This window comes from Bombina bombina, chromosome 3, assembly GCF_027579735.1.
Source record: "Bombina bombina isolate aBomBom1 chromosome 3, aBomBom1.pri, whole genome shotgun sequence".
Lineage (NCBI taxonomy): Eukaryota > Metazoa > Chordata > Amphibia > Anura > Bombinatoridae > Bombina > Bombina bombina.
Window position 1 is genome coordinate 982,788,651 of NC_069501.1, and position 27,728 is coordinate 982,816,378.

At 40.0% G+C, this 27,728-nt stretch overlaps 1 protein-coding gene across 4 annotated transcripts in view; it reads right to left on the reverse strand.

The window, feature by feature from the left end:
* The window catches only part of ITGA7 (integrin subunit alpha 7), a 331,759-nt gene that overhangs the window by 92,461 nt on the left and 211,570 nt on the right, over positions 1 to 27,728 (reverse strand). For all 4 annotated transcript variants that reach the window (XM_053708086.1, XM_053708088.1, XM_053708089.1 and 1 more), the window contains one exon: positions 21,666 to 21,835. In XM_053708086.1, the coding sequence (XP_053564061.1) occupies positions 21,666 to 21,835 (170 nt within the window). The remainder of the gene's footprint in view (positions 1 to 21,665; positions 21,836 to 27,728) is intronic.

The following is a 27,728-nucleotide window of genomic DNA, read 5'->3' on the forward strand; positions in this document are numbered from 1 at the left end:
CTCTACGTGCCTGTATGGCGAATCCAGAGTTCTTAGCCGTAAGTTTGGTTAAATGTACTACGGCCTCCGAAATGAATGAATTGGCTAGTTTAAGGACTCTAAGCCTGTCCATAATGTCGTCTAGCGTAGATGAACTAAGGTTCTCTTCCAGAGACTCAATCCAAAATGCTGCCGCAGCCGTAATCGGCGCGATACATGCAAGGGGTTGCAATATAAAACCTTGTTGAACAAACATTTTCTTAAGGTAACCCTCTAATTTTTTATCCATTGGATCTGAAAAAGCACAGCTATCCTCCACCGGGATAGTGGTACGCTTAGCTAAAGTAGAAACTGCTCCCTCCACCTTAGGGACCGTTTGCCATAAGTCCCGAGTAGTGGCGTCTATTGGAAACATCTTTCTAAATATTGGAGGGGGTGAGAACGGCACACCGGGTCTATCCCACTCCTTAGTAACAATTTCAGTTAATCTCTTAGGTATAGGAAAAACGTCAGTACTCGCCGGTACCGCAAAGTATTTATCCAACCTACACATTTTCTCTGGTATTGCAATGGTGTTACAATCATTGAGAGCTGCTAAGACCTCCCCTAGTAATGCACGGAGGTTCTCCAATTTGAATTTAAAATTTGAAATATCTGAATCCAATCTGTTTTGATCAGAACCGTCACCCACAGAATGAAGCTCTCCGTCCTCATGCTCTGCAAGCTGTGACGCAGTATCAGACATGGCCCTAGTATTGTCAGCGCACTCTGTTCTCACCCCAGAGTGATCACGCTTGCCTCTTAGTTCTGGTAATTTAGACAAAACTTCAGTCATAACAGTAGCCATATCATGTAATGTTATCTGTAATGGCCGCCCAGATGTATTAGGCGCCATAATATCACGCACCTCCCGGGCGGGAGATGCAGGTACTGCCGCGTGAGGCGAGTTAGTCGGCATAACTCTCCCCTCGCAGTTTGGTGAAATTTGTTCACATTGTACAGATTGACTTTTATTTAAAGTAGCATCAATACAGTTAGTACATAAATTTCTATTGGGCTCCACCTTGGCATTGGAACAAATGACACAGATATCATTCTCTGGGTCAGACATGTTTAACACACTAGCAATAACTTGCAACCTGGTTATAATCTTTTTTTTTTTAACAAAAACGTACTGTGCCTCGAAGAGGTACTTAAACGATTAAATGACAGTTGAGATAATGAACTGAAACAGTTATAGCATCAAGTTTAAAATAACATAACTTTTAGCAAAGGTTTGTTCCCATTAGTAAATAACTAAATTTGACATAAAAAATTATAGAGTAACGTTTTTATTCACAGTCAATAAAAATTCTCACAGCTCTGCTGAGAGAATGTACCTCCCTTCAAAGAAGTTTGAAGACCCCTGAGATCTGTCAGTGAACCGGATCATGCAGGAAATATAATAGTAGCTGACTGGAATTTTTTGATGCGTAGCAAAAGAGCGCCAAAAACGGCCCCTCCCTCTCACACACAGCAGTGAGGAGAAACGAAACTGTCACAATTTAAAGCAGACAACTGCCAAGTGGAAAATAATGCCCAAACATTTATTTACTCAGTACCTCAGCAATGTAAACGATTCTACATTCCAGCAAAAACGTTTAACATGACAATATTTATTAAAAGGATTAGTGACCTTTAACAGAGTAGTTCCGGTGAAAAACCATTCCCAGAATACTGAAGTGTATACATACATGTCATTATAACGGTATAGCAGGATTTTTTCATCAATTCCATTCAGAAAATAAAAACTGCTACATACCTCAATGCAGATTCATCTGCCCGCTGTCCCCTGATCTGAAGCCTTTACCTCCCTCAGATGGCCGAGAACAGCAATATGATCTTAACTACTCCGGTTAAAATCATAGTAAAAAACTCTGGTAGATTCTTCTTCAAACTCTGCCAGAGAAGTAATAACACGCTCCGGTGCTATTGTAAAATAACAAACTTTTGATTGAAGTCATAAAAACTAAGTATAATCACCATAGTCCTCTCACACATCCTATCTAGTCGTTGGGTGCAAGAGAATGACTGGGACTGACGTAGAGGGGAGGAGCTATATCAGCTCTGCTGGGTGAATCCTCTTGCATTTCCTGTTGGGGAGGAGTTATATCCCAGAAGTAATGATGACCCGTGGACTGATCGCACATAACAGAAGAAATGTCTTTCATGATTTAGGTAGAACATACAATTTTAAACAACTTTCTATTTTACTTCTATTATCAAATGTTCTTCATTCTCTTTGTATCATGTGTTGAAAGAGCAGCAATGCACTACTGATTTCTAACTGAACACATGTGTGAGCCAATGACAATCGATATATAAATGCAGCCATCAATCAGCAGCTAGAACCTAGGTTCTTTGCTGCTCCTGAGCTTACCTGGATAAACCTTTCAGCAAAGAATAACAAGATAAGGAAGCAAATTAAATAATAGAAGTAAATTGGAAACTTGTTTAAAATTGAGCGCTCTGTCTAAATCATGACTTTACTGTCCCTTTAACAGTGCTAAACTGTGAGCTTCTAAGTGTTTAAAAGCTTTTATACTGGATTTCTAGATCAGTATCTGTGCATATTGTTCTTTATAATAGTGTCTATTACATGCCGTTATATATAAATGTATGTATACTGTCCCTTTAATAGATAGGACACACTCTTGAATATCAAAAGGTCTTTTAATATAATCATAACTAGACACTGAAGAAGACATGGGCATATGACTCCTCTATTGTGGTAAATAAGATATCACAAAACAAAACTGCAAATATTTGTACACATAGAATCTTGTAACATTTATAATAACAGTGAACTCTTAACCCTTTAAGGACACAGCTTTCAGTTTGCTCAATTGTTTTATGACGGAAAAATTCCGTCATATGTCCTTAAGAGGTTAATACATTCACATTTGTTATGTTCCAAACCTCAGCTACACCCATCGGCCTAGTTACAAAGCGCTCTGGGGAAGTTCGCTATCACCCCATGTTGTAAACATGGAATTCATTAAGAAATTGTAGTGAACCTGGATTTCCCAGGGAGCGGCAATCTGCTTCTAGTAGAAAGTAATACAACTCAATGCAAAGCAGCTTCTCTCAGGGGACACCCGCACTGATTAAATACCATAATCTGAAGAGGAAATAAATCAAACTGACGTCTAGTTTCAGATGCAATAAATGTTCTATTTAGTTACATTGTTTTCTCTTTTTAAAACTGCAAGATATATATATATATAGTGCTGCAAGGATAACTGTGTGAGTCCTCTGAGCAAGATAGATAACAGTCACCATGAAATAGGCATGAATGCATTTTAATTCTGAGTAGAAGTGGTTTTGTAATATATCTGTAATAACACAAATCTTTCTAGTACAAGTTATTACTATTTTAGGGAAATAAGTACATATACTGTGCATGCTATGGCCGCTCTGAGGACCAGAGGTTGTGTGTATTGTCAGCAGTGACTCAATTTCATAAAAAAAACACCTGTAATAGTTTCACTAGAATCATTTTTCTTAATATAAGTATACTGTAAAAATGCTTCAATTAAACAATGAAATGCAAACAGCTTTCCAATTTAATGAAATTATCAATTGTACTTCATTCTCCTGGTATCCTTTATTGAAGATACAGTAATGTAGTACTGGGAGCAAGCGGAACATATTAATAAACCAATGACAAAAGGCAAATATGTGCAGCCACCAATTAGCAGCTAGCTCCCAACTACTCAGCCTTTCTAAATATCATTTTCAACAAAGGATACCAAGAGAACTAAGCAAAATAGATAATAGAAGTACATTGGAGAGTTGTTTAAAATTCTATTTTGTTTCTGGATCATGATTTTTTTGGGGGGGTTTCATGTCCCTTAAAATGGTCTATTTTATTACAGAGTTTTATTTTAAACATATGCCCCTTTTCACTACAAGCCTTTGCTGTTCATGAGAAGCTGATCATATGGTGTTTGAGCGTTACCAATTGATAGAGATTCCATAGTCTGGTCACCACAACCAGATGCTAAAGTGCTTCTCACCCCATCCGCACGCGCATGGTTCCTTGCATTTGTCTTCATCATTGCTGATCTAGACTTGGGCCTAGATTTAGAGTTGGGCGGTAGCCGTCAAAACCAGCGTTAGAGGCTCCTAACGCTGGTTTTTACCGCCCTCTGGTATTTGGAGCCAGTCATTAAAGGGTCTAACGCTCACTTTCCAGCCGCGACTTTTCCATACCACAGATCCCCTTACGTCAATTGCGTATCCTATCTTTTCAATGGGATCTTTCTAACGCCGGTATTTAGAGTCGTGGCTGAAGCGAGCGTTAGAAATCTAACGACAAAACTCCAGCCGCAGAAAAAAGTCGGAACAGCCAATAGAATTCGAGCTCAATCTGATTGGCTGATTGAATCAGCCAATCGGATTGAACTTGATTCTGATTGGCTGATTCCATCAGCCAATCAGAATTTCCCTACCTTAATTCCGATTGGCTGATAGAATCCTATCAGCCAATCGGAATTCGAGGGACGCCATCTTGGATGACGTCCCTTAAAGGAACCGTCATTCGTCGGGAAGTCGTCGGAAGAAGAAGATGGGTCCGCGGTGGAGGTCTTCAAGATGGAGCCGGTCGTCATCGATGAAGATAGAAGATGCCGCTTGGAAGAAGATGGTTGCCGGTCCGGATCTACTCTTCTTCCCGGATAGGATGAAGACTTTGGAGCCTCTTCTGGACTTCTTCAGCCGTCGCTTGATAGAAGACTTCAGCCGGATGATGGATGTCTAGCCCCCGCTTGGGCTTGGATAAAGATTTCGGAGCCTGGAACGATCGGTGATACCTGGCATGGTGAAGACAAGGTAGGAAGATCTTCAGGGGCTTAGTGTTAGGTTTATTTAAGGGGGGTTTGGGTTAGATTAGGGGTATGTGGGTGGTGGGTTGTAATGTTGGGGGGGGGGTATTGTATGTTTTTTTTTTACAGGCAAAAGAGCTGAATTCTTTGGGGCATGCCCCGCAAAGGGCCCTTTTAAGGGCTGGTAAGGTATTTTGGGGGTCTTTGTTATTTTATTAGGGGGCTTAGAGTAGGTGTAATTAGTTTAAAATTGTTGTAATTTTTTTCTAATGTTTGTAAATATTTTTTTATTTTTTGTAACTTAGTTCTTTTTTATTTTTTGTACTTTAGTTAGTTTATTTAATTGTATTTATTTGTAGGAATTGTATTTAATTTATTTATTGATAGTGTATTGTTAGGTTTAATTGTAGATAATTGTAGGTAGTTTATTTAATTTATTTATTGATAGTGTAGTGTTCGGTTTAATTGTAACTTAGTTTAGGATTTATTTTACAGGTAATTTTGTAATTATTTTAACTAGGTAGCTATTAAATAGTTATTAACTATTTAATAGCTATTGTACCTGGTTAAAATAATTACAAAGTTTTGCCGCTAAGAGACACTTGAAGGAAATTCCGGATCTATAGTCCATATTTTATTGCCTCCACCAGGATACTGGAGAGACACTTAAGAGACTTATGTCAGCTCTGGTGGAATGTACAAGTTTCTTACATTGATATGCTGTTTATTTAAATAATCTTGTATGTGACTCAAAATTGCAAATAAAGGTTTTATAAAACTCAAAAAAAAAAAAAAAAAAAAATAATTACAAAGTTGCCTGTAAAATAAATATTAATCCTAAAATAGCTATAATATAATAATAATTTATATTGTAGCTATATTAGGATTTATTTTACAGGTAAGTATTTAGATTTAAATAGGAATAATTTATTTAATAAGAGTTAATTTATTTCGTTAGATAAAAATTATATTTAACTTAGGGGGGTGTTAGGGTTAGGGTTAGACTTAGCTTTAAGGGTTAATACATTTATTAGAATAGCGGTGAGCTCCAGTCGGCAGATTAGGGGTTAATGTTTGAAGTTGGGTGTCGGCGATGTTAGGGAGGGCAGATTAGGGGTTAATACTATTTCTTTTAGGGTTATTGAGGCGGGAGTGAGGCGGATTAGGGGTTAATAACTTTATTATAATAGCGGCGCGGTCCGGTCGGCAGATTAAGGGTTAATAAGTGTAGGCAGGTGGAGGCGACGTTGTGGGGGGCAGATTAGGGGTTAATTAATATAATATAGGGGTCGGCGGTGTTAGGGGCAGCAGATTAGGGGTACATACGGATAATGTAAGTAGCAGCGGTTTACGGAGCGGCAGATTAGGGGTTAAAAAAAATATGCAGGTGTCAGCGATAGCGGGGGCGGCAGAATAGGGGTTAATAAGTGTAAGGTTAGGGGTGTTTAGACTCGGGGTACATGTTAGGGTGTTAGGTGCAGACTTAGGAAGTGTTTCCCCATAGAAAACAATGGGGCTGCGTTAAGAGCTGAACGCTGCTTTTTTGCAGGTGTTAGGTTTTTTTTCAGCTCAAACAGCCCCATTGTTTTCTATGGGGATATCGTGCACGAGCACGTTTTTGAAGCTGGCCGCGTCCGTAAGCACCGCTGGTATCTAGAGTTGCAGTGGCGTTAAATTATGCTCTACGCTCCCTTTTTGGAACCTAACGCACTGAAAACCCAGCTATTCTGTGAACTCTAAATACCAGCGGTATTTAAAAGGTGCGGGAGAAAAAAAGCATGCGTAGCTAACGCACCCCTTTGGCCGCCAAACTCTAAATCTAGCCGTTGGTGTTCCCTCCTATTTATTTATTTAAAGGGACATTAAAGACTAAATACATTTCATAAGCATTATATTGTGGTTATTTCCTGCCTTCCTCTAGTGTTGGATACCACCATGTTAAACTCTTACTACATTCCAGTGCTGACCTGTTTGCACATGTGCAACTTTCCTTCAGATGCCTATAGTGTAACCTAGGTTCCAATATGGCAGCACCCAGTTGTGGTGTGTGCATCTCTTTTGTATTAGGAGGTGTGAGGTGTTTTAGGTGGGTCCATTGGAAATATTTTGGGAGGGAGTCCTATAGAGAGATGGGGTTGGCACTGAGGGTGGGCCTTTAGGATCTCTTTAATGTTAAATGACGCTTCAGGCTGTCAATATTCTTCTACCAACTATCTGCAGACAGGAATTTGATTACAGGTGAACCACTATTAACAGTGTCAGGGGATATTGATATGTAACAAATCAATCACTATCAAGCTTAGTTTGCGTGTGATCTAGCGCTAAGTTTACAGCAGATTGCTCCTTTACTGTAACTTTACATGGTAGCCCAGTCTTTCTGCTATCTCTAAACATATTTTCCAAGATAAATGATGCAACTGGCTTGTAATAAACAAGACCTTTACACAGTTAAAGGACCTCTAAACACAATATAATAACATAATAAATGCATAATAAAGAGAATATGCAAAAGCACTTAGTTTCAATTTCAAATGAGTAGTAGATTTTTTTCAGACAAATGTCAGTTAGTTACATTTTTCTTCCTAGTGCATCATGTGACAGCCATCAGCTAATCAAAAAAATGCATATACCTGTATGTATATCCTGTGAATCTTGCACATGCTCAGTAGGAGCTGGTGCCTCAGAAAGTGTGTATAAAAATACTGTGCACATTTAAATAATGGAAGTGAAATGGAAAGTTATTTAAAATTGTGTGCTCTGCTAGCTGCTGTGAGTTCCGGAGGTGGAGCTTGTGTCTAGGTCACGCAGTGCAAGCTTCCATTCCCTGCAGATAACCCACTGGCGGTCTTTTCGCGCCGGGTTCCTTACTGACCGAGGAAAGTGTCTGCAGCCGGCCTAGTTTTTGCCCTTGGGGACTCTTACAGCACATATTACCAACAGCGCTTTAAAAAACTTCTTAGTCAAGGAGCACTAGGAAGGAGAACTCGTGAATACATCTCCGTTAAGGCTAAAGAACAACTCTGGCAGTCCCCCCCCCTCCCTCCGGTGCAGCGTGAGGGGGGTAGATAGCCAATTCAGTGGACAGGAAAATTTGGCTACAAAACTTGCAGTTTGACCCTCACTTACCTTAAATACAATTTAGGTTCCAGCCATGGCTTGCTGAACTGGTAACCACCTTTTCAGCGCTAATAACCTTAACCTAGTGTTGATTCTTCCTACCTATGAGGGCTCCAAATGGGAAGCTGAACAGCGGCATGTACAAGTCCTAACGCTAGGTGCAAGAGAAGATACGCAGCTCCTATTTTCTCCCCCCCCCACTGGTGCTGCGAGGGGGAGATAACACGTTAATAGCACGGATCTCCACCTAACACTCTGAGCAACTAGAATACCTGACCAGCTTAGTAATGTCGTGGCAGGAAGGATAGCCCAGCTCCCCCTCACGGCTTGACACGCCTTCTAGTAACTCCCTGCTCGGCACTGGTCATAAAGGGTAAAGCTAAATCAACAGTCTAACGCCGCAGCTTCAGAGAGAGATTTGGCACCTGGTCGAGATAATGATGTGTGCCGCAGCTCTCTTCGCTTGTGACTAACAACACCGGAGGGGTGAGTGTGGGGCGGCTAGTGAGACTGGCTCTGCTTATTACATCATAAGCCCAAATACATGAATAAGAAGCTGGGGGATACATTAAGGAGGATGAAATTTATTTTTTGCAAAAGATTTTCCCCATAAGAAATTGTATGTATTTACTTATTCTAAGACAAATTATTATAGGTCTATATCGAACACTTCACAGGTTTTGTCCCAACCTTGCTTTGGATTGCCGTAAAGCAGATTGAACTATCATTTCAAGCCTAAATTTTCTCTTGGAGTATATAGATAATTCTGGCAGATAGAAGAAAGTTTATTGACTCATGAACTTGATCCCATTCAATTTCTTGAAATTGATTAGCCTAACATTCTTTATTTTTTCTTTGATTTACTGTTTTTTTTCTCTCGAATGCACCTGTTTATTCATATACACATCATTTACTTTAGGCCCTATAGCTTTAAACTGTTGTAATAATCCCCCCAGAAGACTTCATTGTATAAAATTGAACTGCGATATAATCAAAAGAATTCCTCTTTAAAATCGCCTAAACCAACATTCACGGTTGAAAATATTTAAAAATAAGGTTCTGACAAAGTCCTGATTAGTCTGTTGTATAGATTTTGTCTTAGGAGTTTAGACAATTCTCTAAGAGGCTTCAGGAAGCCGAACAATGAATCTCAGACACAGAAGATGTGACAAACTCATTTATTCCAAGGATTGAAGGTAATCAAAGTGAGATACTCAAAATTCAGGCTAAGTTAGATGACCTGGAAAACAGGTCAAGAAGGAATAATTTTAGGATTATTGGATTCCCAGAATCCGGACAAGAAGATCTTATGAAAGTGATGACCCATATATTACCTCAGCTACTAAATATTCCTTCACCCCAGCAACCCTTTGCCATCGAAAGAGTCCACAGATTGGGGAAACCACGTGATAACTCTGGAGGTCCTGCTAAACCAAGACCGATTATTGCTAGATTCCTGAATAATCAGGATAAAATGTTATTTCTGCAACAATATCGCAAAAATCAACCCATATTTGATAACAATTTCAGAATCTTGCTTTTTCAAGATTTCTCCATTGAAATCTCCTCAAAAAGGAGGGAATTTTCCCCAATCTGTGGCAAAATGATAAAAGCTGGGTGGCAGGCCACGGTAATATATCTGGCCAGACTTAAATTGACATTTGAAGGACAAACCCTCTTCTTTGACTCAGAAGAAGAGGCAGAGAAAAAATTTGCTGAACATAGGACCAATTGATACCAAGTTAAGGATTAAAGCAATATATAGCTTTAAACTTGTTTAGGAAAATTGTAATCATTGATATAGAGATGGTGTGTTTTTTTTCTTTTTTCTTTTTCTTTCTCTCCTGCTCCCTCTCATATAAGGGATTATGAATGAAAATATCAGATTTACCTGATGGAATGTAGGGTGTATTTCCTCTCCTATAAAACGAAAAAGGATCTTAACATATCTTCGTAAACTTAACACGTCTATCGCCAAGAAACACATTTAAATCCTGAAGAATCTATGAAATTAAAATCTTCCTGGGTAGCAGAGGTTTTATTCACTCCAACATTAAATAGAAAAAAAGGTGTGGCAATTCTTCTAGGGAAGAACTTAATCTACGACAAACTATTCACAATGGCGGATCCTGAGAGTAGGTATTTAATCTTAAAATTAAAAATCGCAAATGTAACTTATACCATCTGTAATCTATATGCACCCAATATAATTGACTCAGAATTCAGGCCAAAATGTTACAGGTGGCAGAGGGGCATGTAATTCTAGTGGGCCATTTCAATATGGCTCCTCGATTTCCTTTGGACAGATTTAGACGAGGCACCTTCCAAAAGAAAACAAAAAAGACAACCTTGAAACAAAATTGTTCAATTTTATTTTTCATAATTTAGCAGTTAGAGATATTTGGAGAATACAAAATCCAGATATTAGGAACTACACTTGTTACTCCAAATCATTCAGATCTCTTTCTCGGATTGATCTCATGCTGACAAGTGAGAGTCTCTATAAAATTGGAGCAAAAGCTTCAATATTCGAAATTTGTATCTCGGACCATGCTCCAATAATGTTAGATATTCCAGGCACGAACGCCCGTACATGAATATCTCGTTTTCTTTATTCAAAATACCTGAACAAAAATCTTAAATTTAGAAATTGGCTAAAAACTAAATTAGAGGAATATTTTCAAATCAATATTGGCTCAGTTCCCAATTTTTCAACAGTATGGGAGACTGCGAAGGCAGTGATTAGAGGAGATATAATTGCTTATATGGCCAGGTTCAAAAAAGATTCTAGAGTGAAAGAAAGAGAAGTAATAGCTGCCGTAACAAATGCCTATAATAGGTATCTAAGTGCTCCTTCAAAAGAGAATTGGAGAAGATATATTAGGGCAAAGAATGAACGGGATACCCTGCTAACCCTATATACATCTCATGCAGAAATTAAGTACCAAGCAAAATTATATAAATACGGCAACAAATCAGGCAAGTTACTATCTAAGTTAGTGAGAAACTGCAGACAATCCTCAATAATTAACTCTATACAGGAAAAAGGGAAAGTACTCATTTCACCTAAAGAAATCTCTGAATCCTTTTTTCAGTACTATCAAACAATTTATTCTTCCTCTTCTTTAGGAACAGCAGCACGTGAACAATTCTGGGAGGATATTGTGCTCCCACGCAGTAGCTCTGAATTTAACCTTAAATTAAATTCCAAGATATCAGAATTAGAAGTCAATCAAGCAATTCATTCATTAAAATTGGATAAGGCTCCTGGCCCGGACGCGCTGCCAAACGAGCTATATAAAAACTTGGCTCCAACCTTTGTTCCTTACTTAACAAAATTATTCAACTCGTATTATATCGAGAACTCCAAAATCTCCTGTAACTTTGCAGCATCTCAGACAATCCTTATACTTAAGCCAGGAAAAGACCCCTGTAAAAAAGAGTCGTACAGACCCATAGCTCTTCTAAATACTGACTATAAGTTATTTACCTCTATTTTAGCTAAAAGACTTCAAGACGGGCTATTGGAGATTATTCATAAAGATCAGGCTGGATTCCTTCTTAATCGCAACTCGGCAGCTAAGATCAGACAATTATTATTACTCATTGATTATTTTAAAAATTCTGATAGCCAGGCACTGAAGGACTATCCTGACGCAACAGTTATAGCTATTGACGCTGAAAAAGCTTTTGATAGCATACATCACGATCATATGCTGGATATGCTACATTGATTCGGGTTTAACAACAATTTCCCAAAACTGATTAAGAATCTGTGCACTCAATCTTTTACTAGCCTGATAATCAACGGGGTAGAATAAAAAATAATTAAGTTAGAAAGGGGTACCCGGCAAGGATGCCCGCTCTCGCCGTTATTGTTTAATATTATTATTATTTATTATACTTTATTTATTAAGCGCCAACATATTCCGCAGCGCTGTCCATGGATACAATTCATTTAAATAAAACAATACAAGACTTGTAAGATACAGGACAAAATTTACAAACACATACAGGAGGGATTGAGGGCCCTATTCCCGTGGGAATTTACAATCTAGAAGGGTAGGAGGTTGGGAAACAGGAGGTGAGGACTGCAAGATTGAGAAGGATGTTAATACAGAGTTAGATGAGGGAAATATTAGGTAAGTGAAATTAATTTATTATTGAGTTGGGTGGTAGGCTTCTCTGAACAGAAAAGTCTTCAGGGAGCATTTAAAGGAAGAAAGATTAGGGCAAAGCCTGACAGCACGAGGGAGAGTGTTCCAGAGGGTAGGTGCTGCACGACAGAAGTCCTGCAGTCTAGCATGAGAGGAGGTGATAGTTGCGGATGCAAGGAGCATGTCATTGTTGGATCTTAGTGGACGGGCTGGAGTATACTTGTGTATTAGAGAGGATAGGTAGAGGGGAGCGGCGTTGGTGAGAGTTTTGTATGTAAGGGTGAGAATTTTGAATTTAATTCTGCTCTGAATGGGGAGCCAATGAAGGGACTCACAGAGAGGTGCAGCAGATACAGTTCGACGGGAAAGGTGGATCAGCCTGGCAGAGGCATTTAGGATGGATTGAAGGGGGGAGAGGCGGGAAAGAGGAAGGCCAGCGAGTAGGTTGTTGCAGTAGTCAAGTCGGGAGATAACAAGGGAGTGGATTATTTGCTTTGTTGTGTCAGCGCTCAGAAAAGGGCGAATTTTAGAAATATTGCGTAGATGATTGCAGCAGGATGTAGAAAGCAATTGGATATGGGGGATGAAGGATAAGTTTGAGTCAAGTGTGACTCCGAGGCAGCGGACTTGGGGCGATGGGGAAATGGTGATGCCGTCAACAGGGATAGAGAAGTTGGCGTAGAGCTTGAGGGGGGCAAACTTGAAAATCTTGCAATTGAACCTCTTGCCATCAATATTAGGCAACAGATTGAAGGCATAAAAATTCAGAAAAAAAGAGGTGAAATTGGCATTATACGCGGACGACATATTGATTTATATGTCTAATACTCTCTCAGATATCCCAAAGCTTATGAGTATAATCGACCTATTTGGCCAATTCTCAGGCTATAAAGTTAATTACCTGAAGTCTGAATTACTCTGGTTGAAAAAAACAAAAAAATTCTGTGGTAAATAATTCTTTAAAGACAGTAACAGACGCATTTAGATATCTAGGGATCATGGTGTCTGCTGATCCTCAAGACTGGTATTCTCTGAATATCCCTCCTATTTTATTACAAATCCACACCTATATGAAGAACTGGCAAAATCTTCCTCTATCGATATTTGGTCGTATAGCACTTTTTAAAATGGTGCTCCTGCCCAAAAACATAATTTATGTAAGAACTTACCTGATAAATTCATTTCTTTCATATTAACAAGAGTCCATGAGCTAGTGACGTATGGGATATACATTCCTACCAGGAGGGGCAAAGTTTCCCAAACCTTAAAATGCCTATAAATACACCCCTCACCACACCCACAAATCAGTTTAACGAATAGCCAAGAAGTGGGGTGATAAGAAAAAGTGCGAAGCATATAAAATAAGGAATTGGAATAATTGTGCTTTATACAAAAAAATCATAACCACCACAAAAAAGGGTGGGCCTCATGGACTCTTGTTAATATGAAAGAAATGAATTTATCAGGTAAGTTCTTACATAAATTATGTTTTCTTTCATGTAATTAACAAGAGTCCATGAGCTAGTGACGTATGGGATAATGACTACCCAAGATGTGGATCTTTCCACACAAGAGTCACTAGAGAGGGAGGGATAAAATAAAGACAGCCAATTCCTGCTGAAAATAATCCACACCCAAAATAAAGTTTAACAAAAAACATAAGCAGAAGATTCAAACTGAAACCGCTGCCTGAAGAACTTTTCTACCAAAAACTGCTTCAGAAGAAGAAAATACATCAAAATGGTAGAATTTAGTAAAAGTATGCAAAGAAGACCAAGTTGCTGCTTTGCAGATCTGGTCAACCGAAGCTTCATTCCTAAACGCCCAGGAAGTAGATACTGACCTAGTAGAATGAGCTGTAATTCTTTGAGGCGGAGTTTTACCCGACTCAACATAGGCAAGATGAATTAAAGATTTCAACCAAGATGCCAAAGAAATGGCAGAAGCTTTCTGGCCTTTCCTAGAACCGGAAAAGATAACAAATAGACTAGAAGTCTTACGGAAAGATTTCGTAGCTTCAACATAATATTTCAAAGCTCCAACAACATCCAAAGAATGCAATGATTTCTCCTTAGAATTCTTAGGATTAGGACATAATGAAGGAACCACAATTTCTCTACTAATGTTGTTGGAATTCACAACTTTAGGTAAAAATTCAAAAGAAGTTCGCAACACCGCCTTATCCTGATGAAAAATCAGAAAAGGAGACTCACACGAAAGAGCAGATAATTCAGAAACTCTTCTAGCAGAAGAGATGGCCAAAAGGAACAAAACTTTCCAAGAAAGTAATTTAATGTCCAATGAATGCATAGGTTCAAACGGAGGAGCTTGAAGAGCTCCCAGAACCAAATTCAAACTCCAAGGAGGAGAAATTGACTTAATGACAGGTTTTATACGAACCAAAGCTTGTACAAAACAATGAATATCAGGAAGAATAGCAATCTTTCTGTGAAAAAGAACAGAAAGAGCAGAGATTTGTCCTTTCAAAGAACTTGCGGACAAACCCTTATCCAAACCATCCTGAAGAAATTGTAAAATTCTCGGTATTCTAAAAGAATGCCAAGAAAAATGATGAGAAAGACACCAAGAAATATAAGTCTTCCAGACTCTATAATATATCTCTCGAGATACAGATTTACGAGCCTGTAACATAGTATTAATCACGGAGTCAGAGAAACCTCTATGACCAAGAATCAAGCGTTCAATCTCCATACCTTTAAATTTAAGGATTTCAGATCCGGATGGAAAAATGGACCTTGTGACAGAAGGTCTGGTCTTAACGGAAGAGTCCATGGCTGGCAAGATGCCATCCGGACAAGATCCGCATACCAAAACCTGTGAGGCCATGCCGGAGCTATTAGCAGAACAAACGAGCATTCCCTCAGAATCTTGGAGATTACTCTTGGAAGAAGAACTAGAGGCGGAAAGATATAGGCAGGATGATACTTCCAAGGAAGTGATAATGCATCCACTGCCTCCACCTGAGGATCCCGGGATCTGGACAGATACCTGGGAAGTTTCTTGTTTAGATGAGAGGCCATCAGATCTATCTCTGGGAGCCCCCACAATTGAACAATCTGAAGAAATACCTCTGGGTGAAGAGACCATTCGCCCGGATGCAACGTTTGGCGACTGAGATAATCCGCTTCCCAATTGTCTACACCTGGGATATGAACCGCAGAGATTAGACAGGAGCTGGATTCCGCCCAAACCAAAATTCGAGATACTTCTTTCATAGCCAGAGGACTGTGAGTCCCTCCTTGATGATTGATGTATGCCACAGTTGTGACATTGTCTGTCTGAAAACAAATGAACGATTCTCTCTTCAGAAGAGGCCAAAACTGAAGAGCTCTGAAAATTGCACGGAGTTCCAAAATATTGATCGGTAATCTCACCTCCTGAGATTCCCAAACTCCTTGTGCCGTCAGAGATCCCCACACAGCTCCCCAACCTGTGAGACTTGCATCTGTTGAAATTACAGTCCAGGTCGGAAGAACAAAAGAAGCCCCCTGAATTAAACGATGGTGATCTGTCCACCACGTTAGAGAGTGTCGAACAATCGTTTTTAAAGATATTAATTGAGATATCTTCGTGTAATCCCTGCACCATTGGTTCAGCATACAGAGCTGAAGAGGTCGCATGTGAAAACGAGCAAAGGGGATCGCGTCCGATGCAGCAGTCATAAGACCTAGAATTTCCATGCATAAGGCTACCGAAGGGAATGATTGTGACTGAAGGTTTCGACAAGCTGAAATCAATTTTAGACGTCTCTTGTCTGTTAAAGACAGAGTCATGGACACTGAATCTATCTGGAAACCCAGAAAGGTTACCCTTGTTTGAGGAATCAAAGAACTTTTTGGTAAATTGATCCTCCAACCATGATCTTGAAGAAACAACACAAGTCGATTCGTATGAGACTCTGCTAAATGTAAAGACGGAGCAAGTACCAAGATATCGTCCAAATAAGGAAATACCACAATACCCTGTTCTCTGATTACAGACAGAAGGGCACCGAGAATCTTTGTGAAAATTCTTGGAGCTGTAGCAAGGCCAAACGGTAGAGCCACAAATTGGTAATGCTTGTCTAGAAAAGAGAATCTCAGGAACTGATAATGATCTGGATGAATCGGAATATGCAGATATGCATCCTGTAAATCTATTGTGGACATATAATTCCCTTGCTGAACAAAAGGCAATATAGTCCTTACAGTTACCATCTTGAACGTTGGTATCCTTACATAACGATTCAATAATTTTAGATCCAGAACTGGTCTGAAGGAATTCTCCTTCTTTGGTACAATGAAGAGATTTGAATAAAACCCCATCCCCTGTTCCGGAACTGGAACTGACATAATTACTCCAGCCAACTCTAGATCTGAAACACAATTCAGAAATGCTTGAGCTTTCACTGGATTTACTGGGACATGGGAAAGAAAAAATCTCTTTGCAGGAGGTCTCATCTTGAAACCAATTCTGTACCCTTCTGAAACAATGTTCTGAATCCAAAGATTGTGAACAGATTTGATCCAAATTTCTTTGAAAAAACGTAACCTGCCCCCTACCAGCTGAACTGGAATGAGGGCCGTACCTTCATGTGAACTTAGAAGCAGGCTTTGCCTTTCTAGCAGGCTTGGATTTATTCCAGACTGGAGATGGTTTCCAAACTGAAACTGCTCCTGAGGACGAAGGATCAGGCTTTTGTTCTTTGTTGAAACGAAAGGAACGAAAACGATTGTTAGCCCTGTTTTTACCTTTAGACTTTTTATCCTGTGGTAAAAAAGTTCCTTTCCCACCAGTAACAGTTGAAATAATAGAATCCAACTGAGAACCAAATAATTTGTTTCCCTGGAAAGAAATGGAAAGTAGAGTTGATTTAGAAGCCATATCAGCATTCCAAGTCTTAAGCCATAAAGCTCTTCTGGCTAAGATAGCCAGAGACATAAATCTAACATCAACTCTAATAATATCAAAAATGGCATCACAGATGAAATTATTAGCATGCTGGAGAAGAATAATAATATCATGAGAATCACGATTTGTTACTTGTTGCGCTAGAGTTTCCAACCAAAAAGTTGAAGCTGCAGCAACATCAGCCAATGATATAGCAGGTCTAAGAAGATTACCTGAACATAGATAAGCTTTTCTTAGAAAAGATTCAATTTTTCTATCTAAAGGATCCTTAAACGAGGTACCATCTGACGTAGGAATGGTAGTACGTTTAGCAAGGGTAGAAATAGCCCCATCAACTTTAGGGATTTTGTCCCAAAATTCTAACCTGTCAGGCGGAACAGGATATAATTGCTTAAAACGTTTAGAAGGAGTAAATGAATTACCCAATTTATCCCATTCCTTAGCAATTACTGCAGAAATAGCATTAGGAACAGGAAAGACTTCTGGAATAACCGCAGGAGCTTTAAAAACCTTATCCAAACGTATAGAATTAGTATCAAGAGGACTAGAATCCTCTATTTCTAAAGCAATTAGTACTTCTTTAAGTAAAGAGCGAATAAATTCCATCTTAAATAAATATGAAGATTTATCAGCATCAATCTCTGAGACAGAATCCTCTGAACCAGAAGAGTCCAAAGAATCAGAATGATGGTGTTCATTTAAAAATTCATCTGTAGAGAGAGAAGATTTAAAAGACTTTTTACGTTTACTAGAAGGAGAAATAACAGACAAAGCCTTCTTTATGGATTCAGAAACAAAATCTCTTATGTTATCAGGAACATTCTGCACCTTAGATGTTGAGGGAACTGCAACAGGCAATGGTACATCACTAAAGGAAATATTATCTGCTTTAACAAGTTTGTCATGACAATTATTACAAACAACAGCTGGAGGAATAGCTACCAAAAGTTTACAGCAGATACACTTAGCTTTGGTAGATCCAGCAGGCAGTGGTTTTCCTGTAGTATCTTCTGGCTCAGATGCAACGTGAGACATCTTGCAATATGTAAGAGAAAAAACAACATATAAAGCAAAATAGATCAAATTCCTTATAAGACAGTTTCAGGAATGGGAAAAAAATGCCAAACATCAAGCTTCTAGCAACCAGAAGCAAATGAAAAATGAGACTGAAATAATGTGGAGACAAAAGCGACGCCCATATTTTTTTTTGGCGCCAAATAAGACGCCCACATTATTTGGCGCCTAAATGCTTTTGGCGCCAAAAATGACGCCACATCCGGAACGCCGACATTTTTGGCGCAAAATAACGTCAAAAAATGACGCAACTTCCGGCGACACGTATGACGCCGGAAACGGAAAATAATTTTTGCGCCAAAAAAGTCTGCGCCAAAAATGACGCAATAAAATGAAGCATTTTCAGCCCCCGCGAGCCTAACAGCCCACAGGGAAAAAAGTCAAATTTTTGAGGTAAGACAAAATATGATAATTTAAAGCATAATCCCAAATATGAAACTGACTGTCTGGAAATAAGGAAAGTTGAACATTCTGAGTCAAGGCAAATAAATGTTTGAATACATATATTTAGAACTTTATAAATAAAGTGCCCAACCATAGCTTAGAGTGTCACAGAAAATAAGACTTACTTACCCCAGGACACTCATCTACATGTTTGTAGAAAGCCAAACCAGTACTGAAACGAGAATCAGTAGAGGAAATGGTAAATATAAGAGTATATCGTCGATCTGAAAAGGGAGGTAAGAGATGAATCTCTACGACCGATAACAGAGAACCTTATGAAATAGACCCCGTAGAAGGAGATCACTGCATTCAATAGGCAATACTCTCCTCACATCCCTCTGACATTCACTGCACGCTGAGAGGAAAACCGGGCTCCAACTTGCTGCGGAGCGCATATCAACGTAGAATCTAGCACAAACTTACTTCACCACCTCCCTTGGAGGCAAAGTTTGTAAAACTGATTTGTGGGTGTGGTGAGGGGTGTATTTATAGGCATTTTAAGGTTTGGGAAACTTTGCCCCTCCTGGTAGGAATGTATATCCCATACGTCACTAGCTCATGGACTCTTGTTAATTACATGAAAGAAATTCTATATATCTTACAAAATCTCCCTATCTTTCTGAAAACCTATGATATCAAGAAACTTAACACAGCAACTCGACACTTTATCTGGCAATCAAAAAAACCTAGAATATCTTTACATAAGCTGTCTCTACCCAAACAATTTGCTGGCCTTGCTCTTCCCGATTTGCATGTTTATAATTTAGTTTTTCTTGGTCGCATTGCAGTTGACTGGATTACAGAATCAGATCACTTCACAGATAATGCTCTAGAATCAAGTATGATCCACCCTTTCTCTCCTATCTACTTGATCCACATAGCTCCTAACTTTATTCCTAATCAGGTGAAATTATATAAATCAATCTACGTGATAATTCAGGCTTGGAGAAAGATTGGATCACGAGTAGACCTAAACACAAGCATTCCGAGATTTCAAACGCTCTTAGGTAACCCAGACTACCAAGAAGGTTCACAATCCTTGCTATTGAAGAACTGGCACAGGAAAGGTCTATATTTCACCTCACAATTTATTAATCCAATGGCAGAAAATATTAAATCTTTTGAAGAACTGAAGCATGAATTCGACCTAAATAACCGTGATTTTTTTGCATATCTACAAGCGAGACATTATGTTCGGCAGTTAGTTAATATATTCTCCTGGAAATGGTCATGGGGCAAACTTGAAAATTGGCCAGTTTTGAGCAAAGCAGGTCACTACTCTATTTCCACTTGGTATCTATATCTGGTCTCGTATAGGGGAGGATCCAATTTAGAAAGCATAGCTCAAAAATTGACAATTCTCACCTCTGACAACATTGACCAGAATCTTCACGTAGCGCGTTTGTATCTTTGCTTTTTCATACTTATTATACTACAAGTAAAGGATTTAGATGGCATAACAATAACTTCAATAAGTGTCCAAAATGTAGCTTACCAGCGGCAAATATAATACACATGATTTGGTCATTTCCCAAGATACAACAGTTTTGGAGTAGAATAGAATTCTGGCTACTCAATGTGTTTAAACTAACTCCCCTTAGCCTCACTCTAAAAGATATAATATTTTTAATAGATAAGAACTTGCCCCTAAATGAATCTAAGATAATACATTTGGTTATTCTTGCTGTCAGAAATTTAATCTTTAAGAATTGGAAGAGTAAATTTCCACCGTCTATTACGGAAGTTAAGAATTATCTTAAAAAACAATATATAATTGAAAAATTGGCCACAGATCTGAACTCTGATAGAGAAATACTTCTCTTTTTCAAAAAATGGTCTAAGTTCATTAAAATATTCCCACCCAGAGAAATTGATCACCTGATTTTCCCCTTTAGAAACACGGAAATAGTCTGGGTATTTGGTAGACTGGAAGGGTGGGAGTGAGGGGGGACACTTTGGAGAGGGTATCAAATTCATATTTATTTATTTTGCTATTTTTTATTTTTTTATTTCTCTCTCCTTTCTCTCAACAGAGTGAGGAACTAAATAGTTCTTAAATTTTATAATTATTTCTAGTGAAAAGGGATACCTTATTAGATTTCAGAATACTGTGCTGTATTTCAATGTATTCCCTTGGGAGTGTTGAGGAATAACAATTCCTAATTTCTATTTCCCTGTAAGGCAGGTTGCCAGTTTTTGTGTTACCAAGTTATGTGTAAAAAATTACCAACAGTGTGTCAAGGAACCTTTAAGTGAAGGAAACTTAGTTTCAGCATTTAATTCATAACTATGCAATGGTGACTTATATTGAAATGCAATTGTATATTAAGGTGCCTTTTTTAGGCACCAATTTATGTTTTGTTTTTCTTTTTTTTTTCTCTGCTTCCTTGCTTTTTGTATTTATTTTTTGTTTTATACTGTTTATGGCACATTGTTGTTACAAAATATAAATAAAAAAAAATTAAAAAAATTGTGTGCTCTATCTGAATCATGAAAGTTTAATTTTGACTTGACTGTCCCTTTAAAACGTTTCCCCAACAATATGTTTTGTTTTCTGGTTTACATATATGGTTAGATAACAAAAACACTTATATGAGGTTAAATGCTTTGACCCTTACAGTTTTCTATAGTGTTAAATCCTTTACAGTTTACAAATACTGGATATGCTCAATACCTGTTATAAATGAGCCACATAATATCTGTACTTGTATTAAAGAGATATGAAACTAAAAATTAAACTTTCATAATTCAGACAGAGCACATAATTTGAAAAAAAAAAAAAAAATCAAATTTGCTTCTATTATCAAATTTACTTGGATTTTTTGTCATCCTTTGAAACATCAGTCTCCTCTCCATGTTAGTAGCACTGTTATAAACTTTGTGCACTAGATGGCAGCAGTATAAAAAATGTAGTATGGTGTTTGGTTTCTAGAAAATATATGTTCCTGTGCTGACTCAAAAAAACTATATTCTGTTTCCTTGCTTGTGAAGACTTGTTCCTGGCCACCTGCCGGCCAATGAACATGTATACTCAAGTATCAGTTGTACTCAAGCATGCATATCTTGCTAGTTTCAATATAAAACTATACAAATTAAAAACATATAGATTCATTATCACCTGTATCTGGAATGTATTTTCAACACAGTTGTAAGTAGACTGACGCTGAAGCTCGACAGTTTTAGTAGATTGGTATTCTGGGTCCGATGACTGACGACTTAAGAAGGTTACACGACTTGGCTTCCCTTTGCTTCTCCTATCTGCTTCAGCTTCAAAAACACACTCCAGAGCTGTATTGTGGTAAAAAAAAAGTTGCATCATACACTTACATCATACACAAGGTATCTTTATCAAATTTAAAAAATGTTTATATGTTTGTTTGTATATATATATATATATATATATATATACAGTATCTCACAAAAGTAAGTACACCCCTCACATTTTTGTAAATATTTTATTATATCTTTTCATGTGACAACACTGAAGAAATTACACTTTGCTACAATGTAAAGTAGTGAGTGTACAGCCTGTACAACAGTGTAAATTTGCTGTCCCCTCAAAATAACTCAACACACAGCCATTAATGTCTAAACCGTTGGCGACAAAAGTGAGAACACCCCTAAGTGGAAATGTCCAAATTGGGCCCAAAGGGTCAATATTTTGTCTGGCCACCATTATTTTCCAGCACTGCCTTAACCATCTTGGGCATGGAGTTCACCAGAGCTTCACAGGTTGCCACTTGAGTGCTCTTCCACTCCTCCATGACGACATCACTGAGCTGGTGGATGTCAGAGACCTTGCGCTCCCCCACCTCCCATTTGAGAATGCCCCACAGATGCTCAATAGGATTTATGTCTGGAGACATGCTTGGCCAGTCCATCACCTTTACCCTCAGCTTCTTTAGCAAGGCAGTGGTCGTCTTGGAAGTGTGTTTGGGGTCGTTATCATGTTGGAATACTGCCCTGCAGCCCAGTCTCTGAAGGGAGGGGATCATGCTCTGCTTCAGTATGTCACAGTACATGTTGGCATTCATGGTTCCCTCAATGAACTGTTGCTCCCCAGTGCCGGGAACACTCATGCAGGCTCAGACCACCTCCCATTTGAGAATGCCCCACAGATGCTCAATAGGATTTATGTCTGGAGACATGCTTGGCCAGTCCATCACCTTTACCCTCAGCTTCTTTAGCAAGGCAGTGGTCGTCTTGGAAGTGTGTTTGGGGTCGTTATCATGTTGGAATACTGCCCTGCAGCCCAGTCTCTGAAGGGAGGGGATCATGCTCTGCTTCAGTATGTCACAGTACATGTTGGCATTCATGGTTCCCTCAATGAACTGTTGCTCCCCAGTGCCGGGAACACTCATGCAGGCTCAGACCATGACACTCCTACCACCATGCTTGACTGTAGGCAAGACACACTTGTCTTTGTACTCCTCACCTGATTGCCGCCACACACGCCTGACACCATCTGAACCAAATAAGTGTATCTTGGTCTCATCAGACCACAGTACATGGTTCCTGTAATCCATGTCCTTAGTCTGCTTGTCTTCAGCAAACTGTTTGCAGGATTCCTTGTGCATCATCTTTAGAAGAGGCTTCCTTCTAGGACGACAGCCATGCAGACCAATTTGATGCAGTGTGCGGCGTATGGTCTGAGCACTGACAGGCTGACCTCCCACCCCTTCAACCTCTGCAGCAATGCTGGCAGCACTTATACGTCTATTTCCCAAAGACAACCTCTGGATATGACGCTGAGCACATGCACTCAACTTCTTTGGTCGACCTTGGCGAGGCCTGTTCTGAGTGGAACCTGTCCTGTGAAACCGCTGTATGGTCTTGCCCATCGTGCTGCAGCTCAGTTTCAGGGTCTTGGCAATCTTCTTATAGCCTAGGCCATCTTTATGTAGAGCAACAATTCTTTTTTTCAGATCCTCAGAGAGTTTTTTGCCATGAGGTGCCATGTTAAACTTCCAGTGACCAGTATGAGAGAGTGTGAGAGCGATAACACCAAATTTAACACACCTGCTCCCCATTCAGACCTGAGACCTTGTAACCCTAATGAGTCACATGACATCGGGGAGGGAAAATGGCTAATTGGGCCCAATTTGGACATTTCCACTTAGGGGTGTACTCACTTTTGTTGCCAACGGTTTAGACATTAATGGCTGTGTGTTGAGTTATTTTGAGGGGACAGCAAATTTACACTGTTATACAGGCTGTACACTCACTATTTTACATTGTAGCAAAGTTACATTTCTTCAGTCACATGAAAATATATAAAAACAGAATTTATGCTTACCTGATAAATTACTTTCTCCAACGGTGTGTCCGGTCCACGGCGTCATCCTTACTTGTGGGAATATCTCTTCCCCAACAGGAAATGGCAAAGAGTCCCAGCAAAGCTGGCCATATAGTCCCTCCTAGGCTCCGCCCACCCCAGTCATTCGACCGACGGACAGGAGGAAAAATATAGGAGAAACCATATGGTACCGTGGTGACTGTAGTTAGAGAAAATAATTCATCAGACCTGATTAAAAAACCAGGGCGGGCCGTGGACCGGACACACCGTTGGAGAAAGTAATTTATCAGGTAAGCATAAATTCTGTTTTCTCCAACATTGGTGTGTCCGGTCCACAGCGTCATCCTTACTTGTGGGAACCAATACCAAAGCTTTAGGACACGGATGAAGGGAGGGAGCAAATCAGGTCACCTAAACGGAAGGCACCACGGCTTGCAAAACCTTTCTCCCAAAAATAGCCTCCGAAGAAGCAAAAGTACCAAATTTGTAAAATTTGGCAAAAGTGTGCAGTGAAGACCACGTCGCTGCCTTACATATCTGATCAACAGAAGCCTCGTTCTTGAAGGCCCATGTGGAAGCCACAGCCCTAGTGGAGTGAGCTGTGATTCTTTCAGGAGGCTGCCGTCCGGCAGTCTCGTAAGCCAATCGGATGATGCTTTTAAGCCAAAAAGAAAGAGAGGTAGAAGTCGCTTTTTGACCTCTCCTTTTACCAGAATAGACGACAAACAGAGAAGATGTTTGTCTGAAATCTTTTGTAGCTTCTAAATAGAATTTTAGAGCACGGACTACGTCCAAATTGTGTAACAAACGTTCCTTCTTTGAAACTGGATTCGGACACAAAGAAGGTACAACTATCCCCTGGTTAATATTTTTGTTAGAAACAACCTTTGGAAGAAAACCAGGCTTAGTACGCAAAACCACCTTATCTGCATGGAACACCAGATAGGGCGGAGCACACTGCAGAGCAGATAACTCTGAAACTCTTCTAGCAGAAGAAATAGCAACCAAAAACAAAACTTTCCAAGATAACAACTTAATATCTATGGAATGTAGAGGTTCAAATGGAACCCCTTGAAGAACTGAAAGAACTAAATTTAAACTCCAGGGAGGAGTCAAAGGTCTGTAAACAGGCTTGATCCTAACCAGAGCCTGAACAAATGCTTGAACATCTGGCATAGCTGCCAGTCGTTTGTGTAGTAAGACAGATAAAGCAGAAATCTGTCCCTTTAGAGAACTCGCAGATAATCCTTTATCCAAACCTTGCAGAAAGGAAAGAATCTTAGGAATTTTAATCTTATTCCAAGGTAATCCCTTGGATTCACACCAGCAGATATATCTCTTCCATATCTTATGGTAAATCTTTCTAGTTACCGGTTTTCTGGCCTGAACCAGAGTATCAATCACAGAATCTGAAAACCCACGCTTTGATAGAATCACGCGTTCAATCTCCAAGCCGTCAGTTGGAGGGAAACCAGATTTGGATGTTCGAATGGACCCTGAACAAGAAGGTCCCGTCTCAAAGGTAGCTTCCATGGTGGAACCGATGACATATTCACCAGGTCTGCATACCAAGTAGTGCGTGGCCACGCAGGGGCTATCAAGATCACCGAGGCCCTCTCCTGTTTGATCCTGGCTACCAGCCTGGGAATGAGAGGAAACGGTGGAAACACGTAAGCTAGGTTGAAGGTCCAAGGCGCTACTAGTGCATCCACTAGAGTCGCCTTGGGATCCCTGGATCTGGACCCGTAGCAAGGAACTTTGAAGTTCTGACGAGACGCCATCAGATCCATGTCTGGAATGCCCCATAGTTGCGTCAACTGGGCAAAGATCTCCGGGTGGAGTTCCCACTCCCCCGGATGGAATGTCTGACGACTCAAATAATCCGCTTCCCAGTTTTCCACACCTGGAATGTGGATCGCAGATAGGTGGCAGGAGTGATTCTCCGCCCATTGTATTATTTTGGTCACTTCTTTCATCGCCAGGGAACTCCTTGTTCCCCCCTGATGATTGAGATACGCAACAGTCGTCATGATGTCTGATTGGAATCTTATGAATCTGGCCTTTGCTAGCTGAGGCCAAGCCTTGAGAGCATTGAATATCGCTCTTAGTTCCAGAATGTTTATCGGGAGAAGAGACTCTTCCCGAGACAACAGTCCCTGAGCTTTCAGGGATTCCCAGACCGCGCCCCAGCCCACTAGGCTGGCGTCGGTCGTGACGATGACCCACTCTGGACTGGGGAAGCTCATTCCCTGGGATAGGTGATCCTGGGTTAGCCACCAACGGAGTGAGTCTCTGGTCTTCTGATCTACTTGAATCACTGGAGACAAGTCTGTATAATCCCCATTCCACTGTTTCAGCATGCACAGTTGTAATGGTCTTAGATGAATTCGCGCAAAAGGAACTATGTCCATTGCCGCAACCATCAACCCTACTACTTCCATGCACTGAGCTATGGAAGGACGTGGAACAGAATGAAGAACTTGACAAGCGCTTAGAAGTTTTGACTTTCTGACATCTGTCAGAAAGATCTTCATTTCTAAGGAATCTATTATTGTTCCCAAGAAGGGAACTCTGGTTGACGGAGACAGAGAACTTTTTTCTATGTTCACCTTCCATCCGTGAGATCTGAGAAAGGCCAGAACGATGTCTGTATGAGCCTTTGATTTTGAAAGGGACGACGCTTGTATTAGAATGTCGTCCAAGTATGGTACTACTGTAATGCCCCTCGGTCTTAGAACCGCTAGAAGGGACCCGAGTACCTTTGTGAAAATCCTTGGAGCAGTGGCTAATCCGAATGGGAGGGCCACAAACTGGTAATGTTTGTCCAGAAAGGCGAACCTTAGGAACTGATGATGTTCTTTGTGGATAGGAATATGTAGGTACGCATCCTTTAGATCCACGGTAGTCATAAATTGACCTTCCTGGATAGTGGGTAGAATCGTTCGAATGGTTTCCATTTTGAACGATGGTACCCTGAGAAATTTGTTTAGGATCTTTAAATCCAGAATTGGTCTGAAGGTTCCCTCTTTTTTGGGAACTACGAACAGATTTGAGTAAAATCCCATTCCTTGTTCCGTCATTGGAACGGGGTGTATCACTCCCATCTTTAACAGGTCTTCTACACAATGTAAGAACGCCTGTCTCTTTATTTGGTTTGAGGATAAGTGAGACATGTGGAACCTTCCCCTTGGGGGTAGTTCCTTGAATTCCAGAAGATAACCCTGAGAAACTATTTCTAGCGTCCAGGGATCCTGAACATCTCTTGCCCAAGCCTGAGCAAAGAGAGAGAGTGTGCCCCCCACTAGATCCGGTCCCGGATCGGGGGCTACTCCTTCATGCTGTTTTGTTAGCAGCGGCAGGCTTCTTGGCCTGCTTACCCTTGTTCCAGCCTAGCATCGGTTTCCAGGCTGGTTTGGACTGTGAGGTATTACCCTCTTGCTTAGAGGATGCAGAATTAGAGCCCGGTCCGTTCCAGAAATTACGAAAGGAACGAAAATTAGACTTATTCTTGGCCTTGAAAGGCCTATCTTGTGGGAGGGAGTGACCCTTTCCCCCAGTGATGTCTGAGATAATCTCTTTCAATTCTGGTCCAAAGAGAGTTTTACCCTTGAAGGGGATGTTAAGCAATTTTGTCTTGGATGATACATCCGCTGACCAAGACTTTAGCCAAAGCGCTCTGCGCGCCACAATTGCAAACCCTGAATTTTTCGCCACTAATCTAGCTAATTGCAAAGCAGCATCTAAAATAAAAAAGTTAGCCAGCTTAAGTGCGTGAACTCTGTCCATAACCTCCTCATATGGAGTCTCTCTACTGAGCGACTTTTCTAGTTCCTCGAACCAGAACCACGCTGCTGTAGTGACAGGAACAATGCACGAAATGGGTTG